Source organism: Grosmannia clavigera, assembly GCF_000143105.1.
Source record: "Grosmannia clavigera kw1407 unplaced genomic scaffold GCSC_113, whole genome shotgun sequence".
Taxonomy (NCBI): domain Eukaryota; kingdom Fungi; phylum Ascomycota; class Sordariomycetes; order Ophiostomatales; family Ophiostomataceae; genus Leptographium; species Leptographium clavigerum.
In genome coordinates this window covers 509,841-530,379 of record NW_014040831.1, presented here as the reverse complement: position 1 = coordinate 530,379, position 20,539 = coordinate 509,841, and the positions used below count along the sequence as shown (strand labels likewise).

Here is a 20,539-nt window from a genome sequence, read left to right as displayed (position 1 = left end):
AAAGAATAAAACATTAAAGGGTGATACGCTCCTTGTCTGCTAGAGAAATAGCGGGAGCAATGATCCCGCGAAATGCAACTCCGAGCCATGTAAAATGATGTGTGTGCAGCATGAAGTTCGTCTTAATCGTTGTTTTCGAACACAATGGATGTTCACGATGAACCGGCAGTCGCCAGTCGTCGAAGTCCAGCTCCTCATTGGTTATGTTTGTGGCCAAACATGGTCCTATTCCGTGATTTAGATCGCGCTTTCTTCTCCTTCTCGGACTTTAAAGACTCGTTGTCATCGTTATACTTGGCCTTGTGGATCCTGCAGATGATTAAACGTTAGGCAAACAGCAGTTTCCTTCGGATATATAGCTTGCAACACGTACCAACTGTTGCCCACCATGCTCATCCCCTTTGCTTCGGCCTGGCGGTAGTAGTGAGCGCTCTGCTTCAAGTTTTTCTTGCAGCCAACGCCCTGAGCATAGCAGAAGCCAGCCTCGGCAAGCGCATCCACATCGCCCCATGCTAGAAACGGTCAGCAACGAAAGCTACACGTCAGACATACTCCGTCCGAGTTTACTCACATCCAGCGACTTCGAAACAATGCAGAGCTAACTTCTTGTCTTGGTCGATACCCCAGCCATTCAAGTAGCTCACGCCCAGCTCGTAGATGCTCAGTGCGAACTGCGCCTTACGCGTTTTGCGATCCACTGAATCAACCACCTTGCCTTCTTTGATCATTGCTTCGTCACCCGCAATCTCACTGCTGGCGCAATCGGCAGCCTTGCGTAGCCAGTCGGCGCCTTCTCTCGGATTGGCGCGCATACCCCAACCGTGTCGACAGGCAAGGGCATACAGCAGCATGCCTGTTGGGTTGCCTTGCCGAGCAGCGTGCCGCAAATGGTATGTCGACTCGTTCAGCATGCCCTTTTCGTGAAGAGCAATGGCCTTGTCAACGTGTTCTTCGGCCGAGATTTCCGTCGCTGTAGCTAGTACATGTGTCGGGTGTGCCTTTATGGTGCTTGCCGAGTCACTTGTCCCAGTTACCGACGCCGGCGTCCTACCACGGTCGTGAGAATCGTGAGAGGGCCCCAGCTTACGGCCACGAGAGTCGTCCTCAAGTGATCGGTTACAGTCAGTCGACGTCTGACTCGGATTCGGCGATAATTCATGGACTTGAACTACCATCTCTGTGCTGAGCTTACTCCGCTCCACGGACGGCCGCGGCACAAGGTTTCCGGCGCTCGAAGGACGGGACGGTGGGGACGGCGGTGCCTGGCCACCGTGAGGGAATGTTTGCATGTTGCTCAGCGGGACCATATGTTGTTCCAACTGATCGGAAGTTTGAGGCTGGTTGTCTGCATCCCGAGCATTCGACCTCTCAAGCATTTTGCCACGCGGCAGGTTGTATTTTGAGTAAACATACGACGGGGGGACAATTCGGTTGTCATCGGATAGCATAAGCGAGTCTGGAAATCCCTCGCTGTTCATACTGACAGGAGTGTTTGCCGTGTCGTCGGCCAGAACAAAAGATGACTGGCTATACGACGTCTGGCTGTCGGATGAAGCCTGTCGAGCTGGGGTTTCGAGGCTAGGAGTACCAACACGGCTCATTGGCCGAGAAAAGTTGAAAGAAGGCCGGGGAAGAGGCACAGACATGTCGGAAGAAATAGACGGCGACCGATGGAAAGAACCGTACCCGGGCGATGCCACGCTGCTAGCTGACAGCTTTCTCGGAGCGTTTATTGAACAAAATGACGAGGCCATAGTGCTACGGCCATCTTCGTCGGCCATCTCGACCGGTGCCGACATGATGCTCGACGAGCGTTTTGGAAACAGGGTTCGGGGTGGCGCAAGACCACCGCTGTTTGAATCGAACGAGCTCTTGCTGTGCAGTGGTCTCTCCGGGGACTGCGTGAACGGGGCAAACGTCGAGTAAGCGTTTGAGAACTGCGGTGTTCCTGTGTTCGGCTGGCTCGCGTCGTTTGGAGAAATTGCATCGGCCTGTGCCTGTGTTTGCGGTGCTGGCTGCTCTGGCTTTTCCGGCTGCTCTGGTTGTTCCGGCTGTGTTGGCTGTGCCAGCGGTGATATCGGGTCCGCATCCCCTTGGACATTATTGGCCGCATTGTTGATTTCAAAGCTGTACGGCCTTTTCACACGAGGCGGCTGCGAGTTGAAAAGCTCTTCGGCAAGCGGAGATGGCGAACGCTCCCTCCGTGCGCCAAAGTAGCTCGTCTCTTCGTTTTCAGCCACGGGTGCCGGCTTCGCGTTGTTTCGCAATAACATTGCCTGGCGTTCGCGGGCATACTCTGGCACCGGTGGCGGTACGCTGTCATCAGGAGTCGGCGGAACACGACTCATTCGTGGATGCATGGACTGGGGTCGCACCATGGGCTGCTCGACTTCGGGGGTCTTAGCACCCAAGCCTGCCGGTGTCACTGGTTGTGATACAGCTGACTTCGGTTTGTCCTGGCGGTCGGAAGATTCACGGTCGCCATCCAAGCTGTTGTCGTAGGACATTGAGCGGTAGAAATCCGAGCGGCCCTGCATAACAAGAGGACTCGACGTCGTCAAGGGAGGAAGCCGACTCATTCTGTGACCAGCTTTGGCGCTGTCCTCGAGCTGCTTCGCCAGCAGGCGACTCTGCAAAGCAAAGGCATCTAGCGGTGATAGCTCTGGCGGAACATCGCCGGCAACAGGCAGACGAGGTGACCTGAGGGGGGGGGACCTAAGGGGAGACTTGAGGGGCTGCGTGCTGCTGTTGTCATTCGCCTGGGCGCGAACGTCGATAAAATCTGGGCGGTGTTGTGAAGACATGGTGAAGTAGATCGAAGCGCCGACCCATGAATTGGCAAGTCAGACCTTCCGAGGAAGCAACGCAGTTTGCAAGCCGCAGAAGCGAAGGCTGTGTCTGTCTGATCGAACGACGAAAGAGGAGCTCGTAAAAAAGGTATCAGGGGTCAGGAGACTGGCAATAGAAAGACCGGTAGCGCAAGCTCTCGAGCAGAGCAGGTATAGCGTTCAAAGGCGTGCCACAATCGATGAAGAACAAAGATGGGCAGCTGTGGCTTAAACATCCAGTTTTCTTCGCCGTCTGGCGTTGTTGTCTGATTAACTTGGGTCGTGTTCTGTGTCAATTGCATAAAAGACGGGGCCCGTCAGAGGTAAAATGGGCAATATGGCAGAATATGCCGATCAGCGCACGATGGACCCGGGAAAAAAAGGAGAAGGATCCGGCATATGAGTGCGCCAACAGCCAGTCGTGCAGGTTGATGCGAAGATACATGCAAAGAAAAGATCAGTAGGGCCACTGAAAAGGGCTGAGAATAGTCTTGGGGCGCGATGCGTGTCCGGTAGCTAGAGTAGGCGGTGATTGGCGTCTTCTAGATACTATGTATGAGGTCGCAGGCTGGCCCATGTCATGTGTCGTCAAGAGAGAGGAATACGGAGTAGCGGCTTGAAAGGGGGGCTCGAGATCAGCAGACAGGTCCAAGGTCGAAAAGAGAGGCGACTGGAATAGACGGAAGCGAGGGGGAGGACGAAACCCAAAGTCGAAACTCGAAACACCCACAAAGCGGACAAACAGGGGGAAGAAGGAAAAGGTGCAACGCGCTCGAGGACGATTGTGAAAAGTAGGAGTGGGCAGGATGGATTAGTGTACGACGTAGAGCAAGAAAGGGGTGGGAAAAGGCAGAGACAATTAACGAATGCGATCTGGGAGGATAGGAGGGGGGGTGGGAGGTGACAGGGGTCAGGGCGAGCAAGGGAGAAATGGGTCTTTTCAGAAATGAAAAGGCCTTGGTGACGGCGATCGAACGAGGAACAGGAAAAGAAGAAGCTTCAGGACAGACGGAAGGGTTGCGCAGCCGAGGGGAACGGACGAAAGAGGAAGGGACGGAGAAGAGAAGGAGGTGCCGGCTAGGAGAGCACATGCATTGCAGGGGTGTCTCGCTCTGTCCTCTAGTAGCTGCTTTGTCGTGCAGTAGCAGCAGCAGCAGCAGCAGGCAGGCCGATCAGTCGAAAGCTGTGAATGCAGAGGAATTCTGACCTGAGAGCGTCGATCAAAACATCAGGGGTGTAGGCAGAGAAAGCAGGGAACAGCAAGACATACATAGTAGAGGAAAGGTGCGTGTGCGGGAAGATACTCGTACAGGCGGGCGACGTTGGAGCCGTTATTTTAGATCCTCCTTTAGGGGAAAGGCCGGGGTAATTACGGAGCAAGGTACACGTCTAGTGGTCCGGGCAAAATACAGGGGGTCGCATGCGCCCTGGAGAACAGCCAGCACTCTGTGGAAGGAGGTTTAGGCGGAGCTAGCGCATGGAAACATGCTAATGACCACTGGCCGACAGGCCCCACCCTTGGTGCTCGTATGCACGGAAAGTGGCACTGAAGCAAATGCGTGGCCACTCACTGGTGGAGAGAGGCTAGAGAGAGACAAGGGGAGAAAAGCGAAAGAGCGGGCGTCATCACGCTTCGCGCAGCACAAGGAAGCTGCAGCCACACTGCTGATTCGTACGTCGTAGGCGACAGGCCTTGCTGTGGACGCCCGTTAGGTCGCTGATCTGGCCGCGTAAAAACAAAAAAAAAAAAAAAAAAAACCCCCCCAGTGGAAAATATAAGATATCTTACGTACTCCATACTCGTACGAATGCTCTACAGGCTGGTATTTTTAGCGTGGCAAGGGGTGACTTTGGCAGTAGCAAGTATGTATCTTACTCGTAAGACATGTTCGTTAGCCATCGTGCAGCTCGTACGAAGTACCGCCATCACATCTCTACGAGACCAACAGCAAAGGTCTCAGAAGGAAGCAACACGGTGAGCGAGGCCCCAACAGCAGCCGCTTCTCGAACATGAGCTAAGATTCGATCATAACAAATAAGACACATGGCAATAATCTTCGCCTGACAACGCGACAATGCGGCACGCGAAATCACAGTCGCACCGTATTATTAGTACTTTTCGCAATATGTGGGTAGCACTAGACCCCGATTCTGATCAATAGTGTCTTTTTTGCCCTTTCTGTTTCTTCCATCTGACCACAGGGCCAGGGCCCGGGGAAAGGGTCCAGATCGGGACAGTGCATCGTGCTATGTGAGACTATGTGCAATAGGGCTAGAGCAGAGCGTATTTATACGAACTTTTAGAGTTGCATGCAGCCTAACGCTCAGAGACCTCCGGAGTACGACAGACTATCCTGCATGGCATGACCTTTATGCATGAAGCCTCAACTCATGGGTTCGACCGATTCGATACTAGCGGGGACGGGAGCCGGTCATTGCACATGCGAGTACGGCCGGTATGAGATACAATTGGCATGGCAGATCCAGTAACCGCTGAAGAGGCGCTCATAAAGCAACGTCAGTGTGTCACCTATCTGAAATTGAGTCATTGCTCGTCTTGTCGGGGCCAATGAAAAGACACGGCCCGTAATAAGCCACCAGATGAGGGGCCGACAGAGGCAATACATAATAGTAGCTTCAAGAAAAAGGAGGCCTGGCCAAATTTCGCCTACAGCCAATAGGCAGGTGAAAGCCGAAAAGAGCATGAGGCTGGAGACGAATATAAAATTGGGCTGGGCATAATATGGCCTTGTCGGACATGCCGTGCAATTTGCAAGATAAAAAAAGCAAAAGAACATGGGATTATATATCAGACACTTTTTCGGTTGCGGGCCAAATAAAAGCAATAATACCCGGAACTCCTCTTCTAATGCATACAACGCGGCAAACATGGCAAAGGCAAAAAAGCAAACTGTGTGCCCACCTTCTCCAGACTAGGCGTCCCGTTCCGACACATACGAGATACGCGTCCGCTACAGGTCCTTTGACCGCATCTTCTTCAGTCGGATCGTGCCTTCAAACACGGTCCGGTCAACGGCTGCAGCCACGGTCAGCGTGCCGCCAATGATAGCACACAGACCGGCCAGGAAGCCGGCAAATGTCTTGGCCCGCTCTTCGCGGTTCACCACCTTCATGGGTGAGATGTCCTGCAGAGGTCAGTAAAGCACAGGAAAAAGCAAGAACGTAGGACGTACATAAGAAAAGAAGACGCCCGGGATGCCGCCGCGCGCGTGCAGACGCTCCTGGTGGCCCTCGGCAGCATCGTCGCCGCCCTGGAGGCTCCGCTTGTGGCTCGTGACCGAGTACTGGTGCGTCTCGACGCTGCCATCGGCCAGCAGGCCGTAGGAGCCGACGTCGGCCGAGTCATGGTCGTCGACGAAGCCGCGGAACGTCTTCTCCCAGCCCAGCGCCAGGTACGACGTCGGCACGATCTTGATAAAGTACATGTAGTTGAAGTTGGGGTCGGACGTCTGCTGCATCACCCCATCGAGCGGGTTGATGTGGTGGTTCGTCCACGGCTGTCCCTTGGCGCCGCCGCCAGCGAGCGTCTTCTGCAGCGACTCGGGCAGCTGCGGGCCAAAACGCAGCGAGTGTACCGTGTGCGTGAACGAGTGCAGGTTCGGCGTCGGCATGTCCCAGTAGTTCTTGAGGTCGTGCACGTGCATGTTGCCGTTGCTGAAGCTGCGGCCCGGCGCGATGTGGAAGTTGCCCACCACCTTGTTGACGCGCAGTCCACCCTCAATGCGGCAGCCCTCGTGGCGTTGCTCGTCGATGCGTTCCGCGTAGTGCTCGCGCTGGCACTGCTCCACGTTCTCGCCCTTGCCAAAGGCCCACGACGACGACGCATACGCCTCCCGCACCTCGTCACACGTGTTGCAGCAGCCCGTCTTGATCGCGTGCTGCGGCGGCGTCGCACCGTAGCAGGGGCCGCAGTACTCTGGGTCCAGGTGTGAAGCCGCGTCCGCGTGCAGATCCAGCGTCTTCACCTCGATCTCGGACCCGCCCCTGCTCTGCGGCTCCAGCCGCACCATGCGCACTCCGTGCTGCACCCCGTGCTGCTGCTCGCCCGAAACGTCCATTACGTCGAGCGTCAGCAGCTCGCACGGAATCCGCGGAAACGTGATGTTCAGGTGAATCTCCATTCTCTCGCCTACACCAGCAAACACCCTGTGTCAGCACACCGTCGCGAATTGTCTGTTGGAGCAGCAAACCCACCTCGGCCCTTGTCCACGACCAGCTCTGGGCGGATGATGACCCGTCGGTAGTCCAGCCACTCGCCCCAGGCCAGGTAAAGCACCACGATCAGCGACACAATCGTCACAACGCCGCCCGACGTTGTGCGGATGCGCGCGTCCTCGACTGTCTTGGTGAAGGCATCGAGCCTCGTGAATCTGGACTTGGCTGCCATTGTTGCGACAACGGCAGAGGCCGGCTAGTCGATGCAGAGGAACGGGATATGCGTCGACCGGTGCCCCGAATGCGCAATCGTAACCCGAGGTCGTATCCGCGAGATCAAAGCTGTCAAAGCACAAACGAGCTTCGCCGTCAGACAGCCACAAGCAAATGGTGTGGTCGAGAGAAATCTCGGCAGAATGAAGGGAGAGGCAAGTATGCCGGTGGGGATAATGGATGGACCAGAGAAAGGCAGCTGGTTGCCGTTGTGCTGCAGGTTCTCAACCACGGCGGAATTCACCTGTATGCCGATCGCTGCGTTCAGAGTTAAGGCCACATTCACCTTTCTTGCCCCTAGCTCAGCCTCCTGCTGGAAAGAGCCCCACCTGACAGCTAAAAGGAGTCAAGTCAGGAACGTGTGGCTGGACGGAGCCCGGTGCTCTGTTTTTCCGTCCAGTCTTTGTCGTGTTAATACCAAGACAGAAGGTGGGCGATTGATACAATGCCCGTCTTACGCCGGCTCCAAGCTGGGGGATCTCACAGCCAATTGCAGAAGGTAAGATACATGCAAAATCCGACGATGCATTGTAAGATACGAGTAGTACGAGTAGAGGCGTCAAATGACTCAATCGACACATTGGCTTATCTACAAGCTCGTGTATGTATAAATAGGGAAAATAAGCAGAAAAGTGTCCTGCCAAAAGCGTGCCCATATCATCGTTTCATCCCGGCTGTCAAACAAAAACTGCTCGTCATGTCGGACTCTCGGCCTGTTCTGCGCCTAAAGCGCTGCGTTCTCCGGCCCTTTCGCGCCTCGGACGCCGGCCCCATGCGCGAGGCCGCCGACGACCCGATGGTTATTCGTTACATGCGCGACCGTTTTCCGCACCCGTACACCGAGGCCGATGCATTCGGATGGCTGCGAATGGCCAGGGCTGAGGGCATGCCGGAATGGAAAGAGGGCGATCCAGGCCCCATGCTCAGACCCTCAACCTGCTTGGACCTGGCAATCTGCTTGCCTGACGACACCTGTATCGGCAGCATCTGTGTGCAGTCTCTTGGCGACGATGGGACAGAAAGGCTCACCCGCGAGTTTGGCTACTGGATCGGCCAGAAGTATTGGGGTCGTGGCATCACCAGTGAGGCTGCCTACGCGCTTTCTCGATGGGCGCTCTCTCCTGCCGGCAGCATCCTTGTCCCAACCGGTGAAAACTTGGAGCGTCTTGATGCCTGGGTTTGCGGATCTAACAAAGCCTCGGCCAGGGTTCTGGAGCGGTGTGGCTTCGTTCGCGAGGGTGTGCGCCGGAGCGCCACCATTAAGAATGGAACCCTTGACGATATCATCGTTTACGGTCTCGTGCAGTCAGATATCAAGGCGCTATAGTGTGCTGCCGGTGGGGATGACAATAATTTTGCATAAACCGAGATGTTTCCAAGAGATAATACGACTGCTTGTTGTCTTTTCAAAATGTCGGTTATACCCTCTCGAACCCCAAAATCTAGCCTTTCAGTACGATGCCAGTACAGTCCCTCTTTGGAGGCCACAATGCTAGACAAAGGCATATCTCGCCTACTTTCTATCCCTGTCGTACCTGCCGAACATCTTTGTCCAAGTGGCGTCAAATGCATCTAACTGAACCGCGCTGGGTGGCCGGGAACGATGAGCTGGGCCACCGCTGTCTGCACTTCTTTTACGCTTGCCTGGAGTGACACTGGCTGCCGTGATGTTACCACAGTTGGGTCGCATGAGCTTGCTTCCGAAAGTGTCGGTCGTCCAAAGTATAACGCCATTTGACCAGCCAAATCCCTCCACCACAGTGTACTCGCCACCACCACCGGCACCGTTGGTCGAGTTGTCAGCGTATTTTTCGAATATAGTGCCATTGTCCGCTGACGTTAGTCCGGGAAGCTGTGGTGTTAGGGATGTCGAGCCACCGGTGGCATACCAGGTGCAGAATGTCGAGTCCAGATACCGCTGGCCAATTCGCAGCGCGAGATCCTGGAGGCTCTGGTAGTCCGAATCGTCGGTGCCAAACTTGGCAGGGGTATTTAGCAAGCCTTGCATCAGAACATATTGCAGCGGTGGCCACACGTTTGGCTGGTCCCATTGCTGGCCCGTTTCCAGGTTTGTCGCTGAAATACCGCCCGCTTTAGTGTCTAGCTGGGTGCTGACACGGGCGTATGCCAGCTTCACAGCCAACGGGTCATCCTTGAGATGTGATGGGGCAGCACCTGTCCAGAATGGATAAAATTGGGCGACGTCAAAAAGCACCTGGGTCCCATTCGGTGCTGTTGAATTATCTGCTGCGGTGGTGTCTCCATCAGCCGGCACGTAGATATTTTGGGCGTGAGAGCTGATGTTGTAGTCAAAATAGCTCCAGAGAGTAGAGTTCCACATCAAGGCATACATCGCATCACTGCGCTTCTTAGCAGCCTTGGCCCACGAAGAAGCTGCTGTATGATTTCCAGTGGCGTTTAAGAAGTTGGCGATTGTCACTTCGTTCCAGTACAATATCGAGTTGAGGTCGACAGGTACTATATTGTTGACGTTGAGTGACCGCAGAGGGAAGTAGTCGTCTCTGGCAGCATCTTCAGGTCGCGCCAGCCAACGAGTACCATAGTCCCAACCTGACTCTGCACCACTTGCGAGCTGGGAATATAGAGCGGCTCGCTCGGAGCCGTTGAGTGGCCTTGTCTCGTTGTAAACCGAGCCAGACCCAGAATAGTATGATTTATTGTTGGCCGTGACGTAGTCCTCTAGATACGATTCGGGCCGTGGCTGATTATTCAGGACAGAGTAACTGACTTTGTCAATAATGAACAGGGGCAAATCAGAACTGCAGAGGAAAGCCTACCGGTTCAGAGTATATGTCTGGTTGTCGGGGGCGATGATAGACACAGAGCGGTTGATAGACCAGAAGTCGTGCTCCTTCATCAACAGTGGCAGAGCTCGCTTTAGGATGGACGTGTCATTGGTGTGCTCAATGTATATGCGCACCATCTGGGAAAGCAGAGGTGGCTGTGAACGGTTAAGGTAGTATACGCGGGCACCGTTAGGGACGAAGCCGAACTTGTCCACAAAATCGAGAAAGTTCTCAATCGTGTGGAGCGAAATGTCGACAAAGGAGCCACCGGTGCGCAACAGGCCCTCGACGATCCAGTAAGAGTCCCAATAGTAAGGCTCACGGAATCGGCCACCAGCAACGACGAACGTACGGTTGACGGGCACGAAGCTGGACTGGCAGCCAGTGCAGTTGGATCCGGCCACCCCGCCGGTGTATTGCCGTGTCAGGTCCGGCCAGATGTCAATGACTTTCTCCACAAACTCGCGGATAACTGTATCGTTAAGCTTCTTGAGGAACGTCGCATTGGTGGTGAGTTGGTCTCCCGGCACGCTCTGGAGCTCGCCACCAGCCGCAGCAAAGTATGTGCTGAGGAAGTCGATAAGCTCAGTATTGTTGGTCAACGGCTTGGTCAAATTTTCATATGCTGCTACAACTTCGTCCAAGGGTCGGATGGTCGGCCTGTGTCATAAGTCAGTGAGGTTGTAATACAAAACAAGCCTCCATTTAATTTGTGGAACATAAAATCCGTGTCTGTTGACACGAAAGGCAAGACAGCCTCAAGCCCTCCAGTCTGCCTTGACATGACCACGAGAGGGGGATACGCACATATCCACAAAGGTCTTGGAGTCCGAAAAGGGTGCCGCGAGCTCAATCTGCGTAAGAATGTCCCCATAACAGTACAGGACTGAATCACAGGGGGCGATAACTGATACATTGTTGAACAAGCCCAGAGCCGGCTGAACCAATAAAGTTGCAATCGTAAAAATTGTACCAGAAGCGCTTGCGACAGCAGCAAGGCTGTGAAAAAGCGAACCAACGGCTTCCATATGGATGTTCGAAGTATATTGTGGCCTGGTAATGACAATCAAGAGGCGCGGATTCAAGAGGATCCAGGTATTATTTTGCAGAAGAAAATGAGGGAAGGAACACCGTCATTATATCAAGGCTCTTTCCTCTCTGACACTACACGAAGGAAGGCAAGACCAGAACCGAAGGATGATGTCCGAACACCGGCTTCCGATTTGAACAAATGACGACGATACAATGACAGCTTACCGGCCCGATTATCACACCAAAAGAAGACAGATGCATCACGCGAGCTAGATTTTTATACCAAAAGGACGGCAACGCCTTCGGAATTGTGCACAGACATAGAAAAGGCTTCCGTTGCGCCGAACTTTGCATGTATTGTGCAGTGCAAGTCGGTGACGTACGTCGTAGGCCCACGAATTGGAAAAGTATGTCCGGACGAAGCTTGGCAGCAACCCGAGAAATAGCGGTCATGCTGTCAGGCGACCTTTCACGGCCGTCTGTAGAAGCACGATGTTGCAGAAGCGGGGTGGATGCCAGCCGCAGTGGAGTTTTTGTTCTGGAAGGGAAATTGAATGGGCCCTTCCCCGCATTTTGAAGGCGCTGGAGATCTGCCAATTTGGCCGAATAGCGCCGGAAGCTTTCTGTGACGTCAACAGTTCGCGGCGTGGTCTAGGATGAATAGACTGAGCTGACAGCAACACGGATCACGATAGTACATAATTCTCGTCATTTCTATATCTTGTATTAATGCCGCCGCAGTCATCCTGTCTGACTATAGCTTAAGTGTGTTTGCAACACTTCGGCGTATCTATGTTAGAGCCGACTCTTGTCTTTGGAGCGTTTCTCACTTGCTGACCGGATATGCCGACTTTCCTGACGACACGGCACCTGCTACTGGCACCTTGTTGACCTTGTCGAGTACCGTCGTAAACAGGCGTTCTAGCCGCGGAACGACCTCCTGCCGGTTCTGGTAGATCTGGTAGTGCACAATAATCCGCTCAGAGTACATTTTGAGGCCCTCGGCAGCGGCTAGCTTGGCGAAGAGCTCCTCATTCACGCCGCTAGCCGGGAAGTCCAGCCAGGCCATATTGGTGTGCACCGGATAGCGCATCTTGCCGCCGCGGTCCGTCCACATCTTTGCCACCTCAAAGGCCAGCCCGTGGCTGTGCTGCAGCAGGCCGCCCTCACCGTTGGGGCCGGTACCAAAGGTCTCGTTGACGGCCACGCGCGCTGCGGCAGAGACGACGCCGGATTGGCGCAGGCCGCCACCTATGGACTTGCGAATCCAGTTGGCATGCTTGATCACGGCCTTGGGCCCCACGATAATGCTGCCGATGGGCGCGCCTAGACCCTTGGAAAAGCACATGGTGACGGTGTCGAAGCAGGCAGAATAAGCAACCAGGCTGCCCGCGCCCGAGGCGGCAGCTTCCCAGAGACGTGCACCATCGCAGTGCATGAGGATGCCCTGGCTGCGCGCCCAGTCGGAGATGCGCCGCACCTCGTCCAGTGGCATGATCATGCCGTTCAGCGTGTTCTCCAGGCTGATGACCCGCGTTGGGCAGCCGTGGATGTCGTCGCCCAGCACCGCATTCTCTTTGACCTCCTCGAGCGTCAGGTGGATGCCGTTCTTAGCCTGCACTGGAATTATCATGGCTCCAGACAGAGAGCTCAACCTAGTCACGGTATATTAGGATTGTTCCTGCAGAAACAGACGTCATGGAGCACTCACCCTCCGGCCTCGTATGTGAAAATGTGCGACCTCCTATCGCATAGCACCGAGTGAGGCGGCTGCTTCAAGAGCGCCCGGAGCGCCACCTGATTGCCCATGGTTCCGGACAGCACGAGGAGCCCGGCCTCCTTGCCAGTCAGCTTGGCGCAGTGAGCCTCAAGATCTATGGTAGTTTGGTCTTCTTTCAAGACGTCGTCTAGGAGAGTGGTGTTGTGGATTGCAGCCAGCATAGACGCCGTCGGCGTTGTCATAGTATCACCTATAGAGTTGGCATTAAGGCCCATACACATGGGGGCAGCAGGAAAAGGGGGACATCCTACTCCGGAGATCGAAACCACCGGCGCCGGCACTGCCGACCCAGTTGTTGGGCTTGCTTGCGAGGCTTTGCATTGTGAAAGATATTTGTCGGGTGTGTTGCTGCGACGATCGACAGGCGGACATAGGACGAAGGCAGTTCCCTGTCATACATAGATTCTTAGTGGTTACTGGACGGAGATCTGTTTGCTCCGCAGGCTGACATGCTTACCGGTACTCGATATGATAGGAAAAGCGGAGAAACCCGTCTGAAACCGGATTGGATCGGGGTTTCTCCAGGTTTGTGTAGCAAAACGCCGAAGAAATAAGCTTGCCATGTGTGATGTCGTAGGAGATGGCCGAATGTTGCTCGTGGAGATGTTGCGGACTGTGTGATAGTTCAGTGCGTTGGTAGGCCAATCCAGCGCGTTTTCGCGGCCAAGCAGCGATCTACCATCGTTCATGAGGGGTTAAGAAAGCCCCTCCAGAGACTCAGCGCAGGACGGAAACGGCTTAGATAACAAGTACCGGCCGCAAGTGGGTCATGTAATCAGGCGTGTCTCTCCTTCTTACTTCAGAACGTCGCCCGGAGTATTAGGAATGATATGAGTCGACAACAATATATAAATCACAAACAAGTAACACCTTGTGGCACTGACCATCGCTGCTAATGTAAAACTTAATTAACAGGGTCTCTCCCAGGGAAAACATATGCCACCGCTGGTGTGTCCTAGCATATAGTCCCGTTTGTTTCAAAACCAACAAAGCCAACGCCCGAGCCATCAGACGCATCCCTCACGCCAATATCGCATGTTCCGCGGGTTGTATTCTAGCTATGGCTGCCTCGCCAGACATTATCGGACCTAGAATGCGATCGACCACACTTTCAAACGCCTGGCGCTCTATGACAGCACCAAAATACAGACACCTGACAACGCCGGAAAAGCCACGCTTGAGCTCATCGATGACGTCCTGTCGCAATAGTATCGATAGAGGGTAGTTCGAGGCCAATTCGAACCATGCCTCTATTGGAGTCAGCTCCTTGTCTGATGCCGGATTTAACGACGTGGCCAGTCCATATAGTTGCTGGAGAGTCACATCGGGAGCCTGCCACGTTAAATCGACAGCATGATTGTCGTTGCTTCCGGTAAAGCTTGTGTCGTGGGTATGGCCAGCCTGGTCATTGATTTCACTCTCGTATTTGTCGTTAAAATCATACACGTCCATGTGTACTTTATCAGACGCATGTTGAAGAAGCAGGTTCGAGGCCATAAGAGTATGGCCGGCATGCGGCACCCCAGTATTGGGCCGACAGAACTGGTGACCAACATGGTTCCAGCATACATATTCGAGCCTGCGATTATTAGTACCAGCTGTGACGAAGAAAGCATGGAAGGAGCGACAGGGTACTCACGCCAGAATGAAGTTAACAGCCACGTGCACTTGTTCCAGGGTCATTTCCTGCATCCATGAATATCCCTGCAGGCCAGGCTCTGGGCTAACAGGCGAGGATGCATCTGACACCAAGGCCGGGTCCATAGGTATTATGGCCGATGTTGTCATCGAATTGTAAGCAGGAGAAGTTGTAATCGATGTTGTCGGAAAGCTCTGTAGGACGGCGGAGTTTTCGTCATAAGGTGGAGACGACGTCGAGACGGACGAGCTGGAAATGTGGTAAACTGGTGTGCCAACGAATTCGTCCATAACCAGAGCGACCGTAATATCGTCGAGGTCGATGTTGGCAAACAAGGAGCCGGTGGCGTCGACCTTGGCGTCTATGGTATCTGCGAGAGCGATAGGCAGGACTCCCTGAGCAGCCGGTGATGCAGATGACGACAGGCTCATGGGAGAGGGGCCCGTTGTTATAGTGCTGACGTCCCATGGTGTTGTCGCAGGAGATACTTCCGGCGCTGACGGTGAAAGAAGCTGACCAATATCCCCACCAACGGTGACATCATTTAGAGAAGAGACAGCCACTGCTGGCACATCTAGGGCCATAACCTGGCTCGTGTCTGCGCTAATAACTGAATCGATTTTGCTGGGCACGATGATATTGTTTTTGCCAGAACCAACAACAGAGATTCCCAGGCGCACGCGGATGCTAGCATTCTCGTGCCGCAGTCTGCGGGTTTCCTTTTCGGTCGCGCTGACAAGGTCACGAAGTGTAGAAACATCAACCTCGAGCTGGCGCAGATAGTCGGCCTTGCGCTTCCGGTGCTGGACCTGGGCACGGCGGACCTGAGCGCGACGGGCCTGCGCCTTGGTCAGGGTGGTTCCCCCGGGTGCTACTGATCCGCCTTTGTCATCTTTATTCTGCTCGCCAGCATCCTCGTCGCTGTTGCTATCGTCATCACAAAGGTACGGGTCAGTGGTATTGACCTTGCCCAGGTAATTAATGCGGCCAGATTCTGTACGGCTGCCGTCAGCCTCGATATGAACCATTGACAAGAGGGGGGACTGTGCAAAACAAAGTGATAGTGTGAGAACCAGTGATGGCGAGTTCCGAGTGACGCTGGCAAGTTCGGGGCTATCAGGAGAGGGCTGATGTCTTCATGCAGGGCATTGAGAGCAGGTAAAGAATATAAGGCAGAATGTACTTCCTTCCACACCACCCCCTTGTGTAAACTATTCCACTCGCTCGCCTCTCTCCCGTTTGCTGTCTGCTGATTGAAGTTTCAGCAGGCCGCCTCGGTACATCAGATCACTGCTCGCCACCACTGGGTTTAGCACCACCCCCATATTCGTATTCCAAATGAGAGTATGGGGCTCTGAACCATCTCCGAGCTTGTGTAGCCACTGGCTGCTGGGGGGTTCGTAGCCAGAAACATTTGTTGGGAGGCGGGAAGACGAGATATGGATTCCATGCTGCTGTGTCCCCACCCTCCCAGTTGAACGAGGATAGCGTATTTCCGGGGACCTGACACCTCTTCGGCATCTAATTAAGGAAGGCAAGACCCCCAGTCCTGGCCGATTCTCGCCCCTCGTAAAGGCAATGACAAATCAATCTAGATGCTCTGAGCGGAGACGTCCATCACCCACTTGGAAGAGGCCGGCCACCCCTCCCATGCCAGCCTGTGCTGGCAGGGCTGCATATGGCGCCAATCCAGACTCGCTTGGATTAAGAGAACAGAGAACAAAAAGGGGGACTCAGGACCGGGCGCAGGGAAGATGACCTACCTGAAGTGGACGCAGATGTGCCCTGTTTGACTGCAGATGATGCTGCGTCCTTTGTGCGCTTCCAAAAGGCGGTAAATGACGGTCGCCGTACTGGCAGCCGCGATTCCGGCTCCATTTCGATGCCTGTTCAATGCTCTATGCGGTCTTTGGTTGCAGAATAGCAATCATCGGCCGTCTGGTATGTAGCTTCGGGCTGGGGTCCTTTGGAATCAATCTGGGCAGCAGGAGGGGTCAAAAGATAGCCGGCACCTATTGAGATGGCCGGTGCTTTTTATTTAATTTAAATCGGATGTAAGCTGAGTTCTTTGCCGTTTGTGGTGCGCTCGTGCCTGCCTCGCTCATTAGTCCCCGGTGGCTTGTAGGAGGATATCCTGCTGCTGTCTTCACGGTTGTCGGCTTTCAATCCGCTTTCAGAGGGTTTTATGCTGGCCGATCACGTGTGCGATGTGATCGTCCGCCAATCGACACTACGAGAATATTCCACCACTTTTACTACTTTGGAGACGAGTGACCGCTCCCGTCTTTTTAAATTTTGCAATGTGCCATTAATTCCAAATCGAAAAGCAAGAATAAATCGAGTGATATCAAGGCCTAATGTGTCATCCATAACGCCAATTCTCCCAAACAATGCATAGATGAAACATGTAGTCAGACAGTCGAGAGATAAAGAGGCGTCATCCTCCTCATAAATCCTCTTCCGGATCAGTTGCCGTATCTTCCTCAAAGCCTTCATCAGCACTGCCGAAGTTGTCGCTGTCTTCACTACCGTCGTCGCTCCCGTCTTCATATCCACCCACCCCCGCAATCGGCGTCCACTGGAGATAGTCGCCCTCCAACCAGCGTTTGCTCTCTGGTAGTAAGTATGGGTCGAATGGGAAGTTGCCCTCCAGCTGCAACCGTTTTTCGTCTTCGACCGTGTAGCCTGCGTCTTCCCGCAGCGCATCTCCATTGCCGTAGTGCCCAGATACAAACTGCGACAGGTGGATGCTCTTGTTGCTTTCCAGCCTAGGGAAAATGTACATAAACCGCATCGAGTGCGCCAGCTTTGCGAATTCGGATACGATTGCGGGCGAGCAGACCATCAGCGGATTGAAGACCGAGTAAATGACGTTCGTCAGCGCCTGCTTCAAACCGGGCATCCATTCTACCTCGTGCCCCACGAACGATGCCGGGTCGTCGGGATCCACGATGTCTGGGTGCGAGTCTACCAAGTCGCGCCAACGAAAGCAGAAGATGTAAAGTAGAGCCTGCACCCATGAATAGAGCTCCTGGTACCGCCGCAAGTCAGGGCCCCGGCATCCCTCGCTGTTGCTGCGCCGGTACATGTCGATGCGGTGACAGAGGATGCTCACGACGTTTCGTACCGTGTCTCGTGGAACTCGCGCCGCACGAGCAACATAGCTGCTCAGATATGAAGCAGCTGCTTGGCGCACTGTTGCTGGCCGGTTGGATTCAAAGCCCAGATTCAGCAATGTTCCTGTAAAGATGTCCTGCAAGGCGAGGCTTCTCTGGCTGAAATGAAAGACGAGGAATTGTGTGTGACGGGAACTGGGTACAGTGAGAACAAAGTTGACAAAGTCAGACATCATGTCTCCGAGACACTCCTGAGAAGCCTCGGAGTCCGGGTCCTCGAACACGGGAGCAAAGAGGGAGAAGAGCCGCTCGAGGATAGCGTCTAGCTTCTGTACCAACTTTGTAGACTTGTCGATCTTGCTGGCCTCCTCATCGTAGTCCGGTTCGCCGAAACCGGGCAGATCACTCTCGTCGCCTTCACTATCCGCATCATCGCCATCGTTTTCATCATCGTCGTCATCCTTGCTTGTCACTTGGTAGAGCACTCTGGATACCAAGTCGTCGTCCATGTCGCTGAGATCCAGCTGGAACTCGGTATCCATCTTGACCAGGTTAGATGTTACTGCCTCAAGCAGTTCAGGTCCAAGCTTTGGTGCGTAATTGCGTAGTTGAAGAAGATTGTCGAGGTAACATAGGTATACGCTTTTATGCTCGCTCGGGAACGGGAACTTTTGAGAGACAATTTTACAGACTGTAGATCGCGCGGCCGGAAATAGTTGCAGGATGTATTCGAGCCCAAAATGCAGCCTCGTCTGTGCCGTCTCGCGGTCAACGGTGGGGAAGTCAGGGACGCGCCATGATGATGGGCGGGGTTCCATGAACAAATCGACAATCATCTATCGGTATAGGTTAGCGACTATACGGCTGACAACGACATCTATGAACCGCTTACCTCTAGGACAGGGCGCAAATAGACTCCCTGAGCACTAACCAACGCTGCTAGAACTAAAGGCTGTCAGAACCAATCTGACGCTTTGCCGTATGAGCGACATATAGGGAGAGGACGTACATTGCACGTATGCGCGAAAGAACTTGTCGTCACGTCCAATCCAAGAACAGCTGAGAATCTGTTTGACCAATGTCGCACATGACTTGTTTAGCATTGGAGTGCAGTTCGTCAGTGCGACGACATAGAGGACCAGTTCTTCTGGCCTCACACTGTCCTCTTCCTCGTCTGCTCCTGGGCTGTGAAATTGGTCTCTGTCGTTTGAGAATGCCTCTTGCAGCTCTATATATTCTTGGTCGTCGCCAGCAGCATGCGTTTCGAGAGCATGGCGGGCAGAGCGTTTTGCTTCTTCTAGCGTGCGTTTGCCGACTTCGGTGGTGATGTTCAAACTGAGGTCGAAGTGAACGGTTTTTTGTCTCTTGGTTAGGGGGCTTCGTGTTTTGCCGTCCTGCTCATCCTGCTCGTCCTCTTCCGTCTCGGATATGTCATCTTTGCCTTCTATACCGTCGTACCGGTCGTTGAGCTTCCTTTTCAACTTGTTCCTACCGATGTTGGAGGAAAACGTCGTGCTTTTTTTCGCACTTGAGTTGATCCGCAATATCGATTTGATGGGCACGCTTGAACTGCTAACAGGAGACAAAAGACCGGAGTGGTCGACCGTCGTCGGTGTAGATGGACCGGCCATCATATCGCATTATCCTCTATATACCACTCGTTGTTGGAAGGGTGATTTGCAAATCGTGAAAAGCTGCTAGTTTTCGTCTTCGGCGCAAGATGTGCTGGTAGATCTTGACCGCGGACAAGGCATAGCTTGGCGCTGCGTACCAATTCCTATCACCGAGTCGACAAGTCAGTAGACAAGCGAATAAATAGAAATAGATCGCTAATAAACAAGTAGAAGCCCAAAAGCAGGCCAAAGGGTATGGCGCACAGGGTAGTAGGCAGAAAGATTGCGTGAAAAAAAAAATTGGTGATGGCTTAAGTTTGGCCATGTTTTCTTTCGCGGGGATCAGTGAGTTTAGGTCACGTGCGCACTACTGCACTTCCGTTGTCTTTGCACTTTCTCATAAAACTCCGCCCCGCCACTAAGGCAAGATACTCGCCAGGCACCACATACTATCACAGCGAGATCGTTGAAAGTGGCAAATTAGAAGAGGCTAATATGAACCGCAAACCGAAGGCAGGTATATGTATTTGTAAATTACGGATGAATTTGCCATTACCTTTCCTTACCTATCTTGTTGAGTTGGCTGTGATAGATAGTGTTTATGCTGCTTATCGAGAGACCACACTCGTCTCCCAGCTTCCGGATTGTGCATCGTCTTTATGTTTAAGACCGCTGTCTGATACGACGGATTCGACACTTATAAAGCGCATTTTAATTCCCCGGCCTTTCTGGTACCACAAACTGACCGCTGCTTGCCCTATGTATTCCACCTTCTCGTGACACGATGTCGGGACCGGCGGCAAACCAAGCTATGAAAGCAGTCTGTTGCCAGTAATGCCAGGCGAGTTCGTCCAGAAGTGCGATCTAAGATACAATACTGTTGGTAATGTATCTTACGTACCGGTCATAGCAGCCAAAACGTAAGACAAGATGTTAAATACCCGGTGCGCAATGGGAACACTAAAAAGAACATTAGCAACTGCCGACAAATCTAAGCTTTTCTGCGAGGACGATCCCATGTTAGTATCAATTGTGGTAATTATTGCGCGGTGTGTCCAAGGAGAATCTATCGATATACCTCAAAGAAAACACGATTGTAACAATAGATAAGAAATACATCAACAAACCAAAAGCGGTAGCCAAAACAAACCAAATCAAAGAAAATCCAATAAACAAAAACGACCGAAATCCTGTAGGCCAAAAGTAGAAAGCAATGCAGACAATCGAGAAGCCGTGCTTTTGTGCTCACTGTTCGACCCAAACTTCATGCTCTCT

General features: G+C 53.4%; 7 protein-coding genes across 7 annotated transcripts; 1 reads left to right on the top strand and 6 right to left on the bottom strand.

The window, feature by feature from the left end:
• Positions 1–194: 194 nt before the first annotated feature.
• Positions 195–2,804, bottom strand: CMQ_3401 (cell cycle inhibitor protein; the record flags this gene model as incomplete). Its single annotated transcript, XM_014319339.1, has 3 exons — positions 195–309; positions 374–512; positions 572–2,804. The coding sequence occupies 3 exons, from the start codon at positions 2,802–2,804 to the stop codon at positions 195–197; spliced, it is 2,487 nt and encodes an 828-aa protein (XP_014174814.1).
• A 2,996-nt stretch (positions 2,805–5,800) lies between these two features.
• On the bottom strand, positions 5,801–7,236 carry CMQ_3269 (copii-coated vesicle membrane protein; the record flags this gene model as incomplete). The annotated part of the gene is made up of 3 exons (XM_014319207.1): positions 5,801–5,974; positions 6,023–6,978; positions 7,044–7,236. The coding sequence occupies 3 exons, from the start codon at positions 7,234–7,236 to the stop codon at positions 5,801–5,803; spliced, it is 1,323 nt and encodes a 440-aa protein (XP_014174682.1).
• Positions 7,237–7,974: 738 nt separating this feature from the next.
• CMQ_4163 (acetyltransferase) lies at positions 7,975–8,604 on the top strand (the record flags this gene model as incomplete). The annotated part of the gene is made up of 1 exon (XM_014320101.1): positions 7,975–8,604. The coding sequence occupies one exon, from the start codon at positions 7,975–7,977 to the stop codon at positions 8,602–8,604; it is 630 nt and encodes a 209-aa protein (XP_014175576.1).
• A 186-nt stretch (positions 8,605–8,790) lies between these two features.
• Positions 8,791–11,112, bottom strand: CMQ_3542 (trehalase precursor; the record flags this gene model as incomplete). Its single annotated transcript, XM_014319480.1, has 3 exons — positions 8,791–10,021; positions 10,076–10,744; positions 10,892–11,112. The coding sequence occupies 3 exons, from the start codon at positions 11,110–11,112 to the stop codon at positions 8,791–8,793; spliced, it is 2,121 nt and encodes a 706-aa protein (XP_014174955.1).
• Positions 11,113–11,942: 830 nt separating this feature from the next.
• CMQ_3353 (alanine racemase) lies at positions 11,943–15,563 on the bottom strand (the record flags this gene model as incomplete). Its single annotated transcript, XM_014319291.1, has 6 exons — positions 11,943–12,771; positions 12,828–13,086; positions 13,148–13,209; positions 13,354–13,509; positions 13,921–14,475; positions 14,536–15,563. 6 exons carry the CDS (start codon positions 15,561–15,563, stop codon positions 11,943–11,945), a joined length of 2,889 nt encoding a protein of 962 aa, XP_014174766.1.
• A 563-nt stretch (positions 15,564–16,126) lies between these two features.
• Positions 16,127–16,413, bottom strand: CMQ_3740 (uncharacterized protein; the record flags this gene model as incomplete). Its single annotated transcript, XM_014319678.1, has 2 exons — positions 16,127–16,233; positions 16,299–16,413. 2 exons carry the CDS (start codon positions 16,411–16,413, stop codon positions 16,127–16,129), a joined length of 222 nt encoding a protein of 73 aa, XP_014175153.1.
• Positions 16,414–16,981: 568 nt separating this feature from the next.
• Positions 16,982–19,285, bottom strand: CMQ_3630 (RNA polymerase 1 specific transcription initiation factor rrn3 superfamily; the record flags this gene model as incomplete). Its single annotated transcript, XM_014319568.1, has 3 exons — positions 16,982–18,487; positions 18,544–18,587; positions 18,661–19,285. The coding sequence occupies 3 exons, from the start codon at positions 19,283–19,285 to the stop codon at positions 16,982–16,984; spliced, it is 2,175 nt and encodes a 724-aa protein (XP_014175043.1).
• Positions 19,286–20,539: the final 1,254 nt, after the last annotated feature.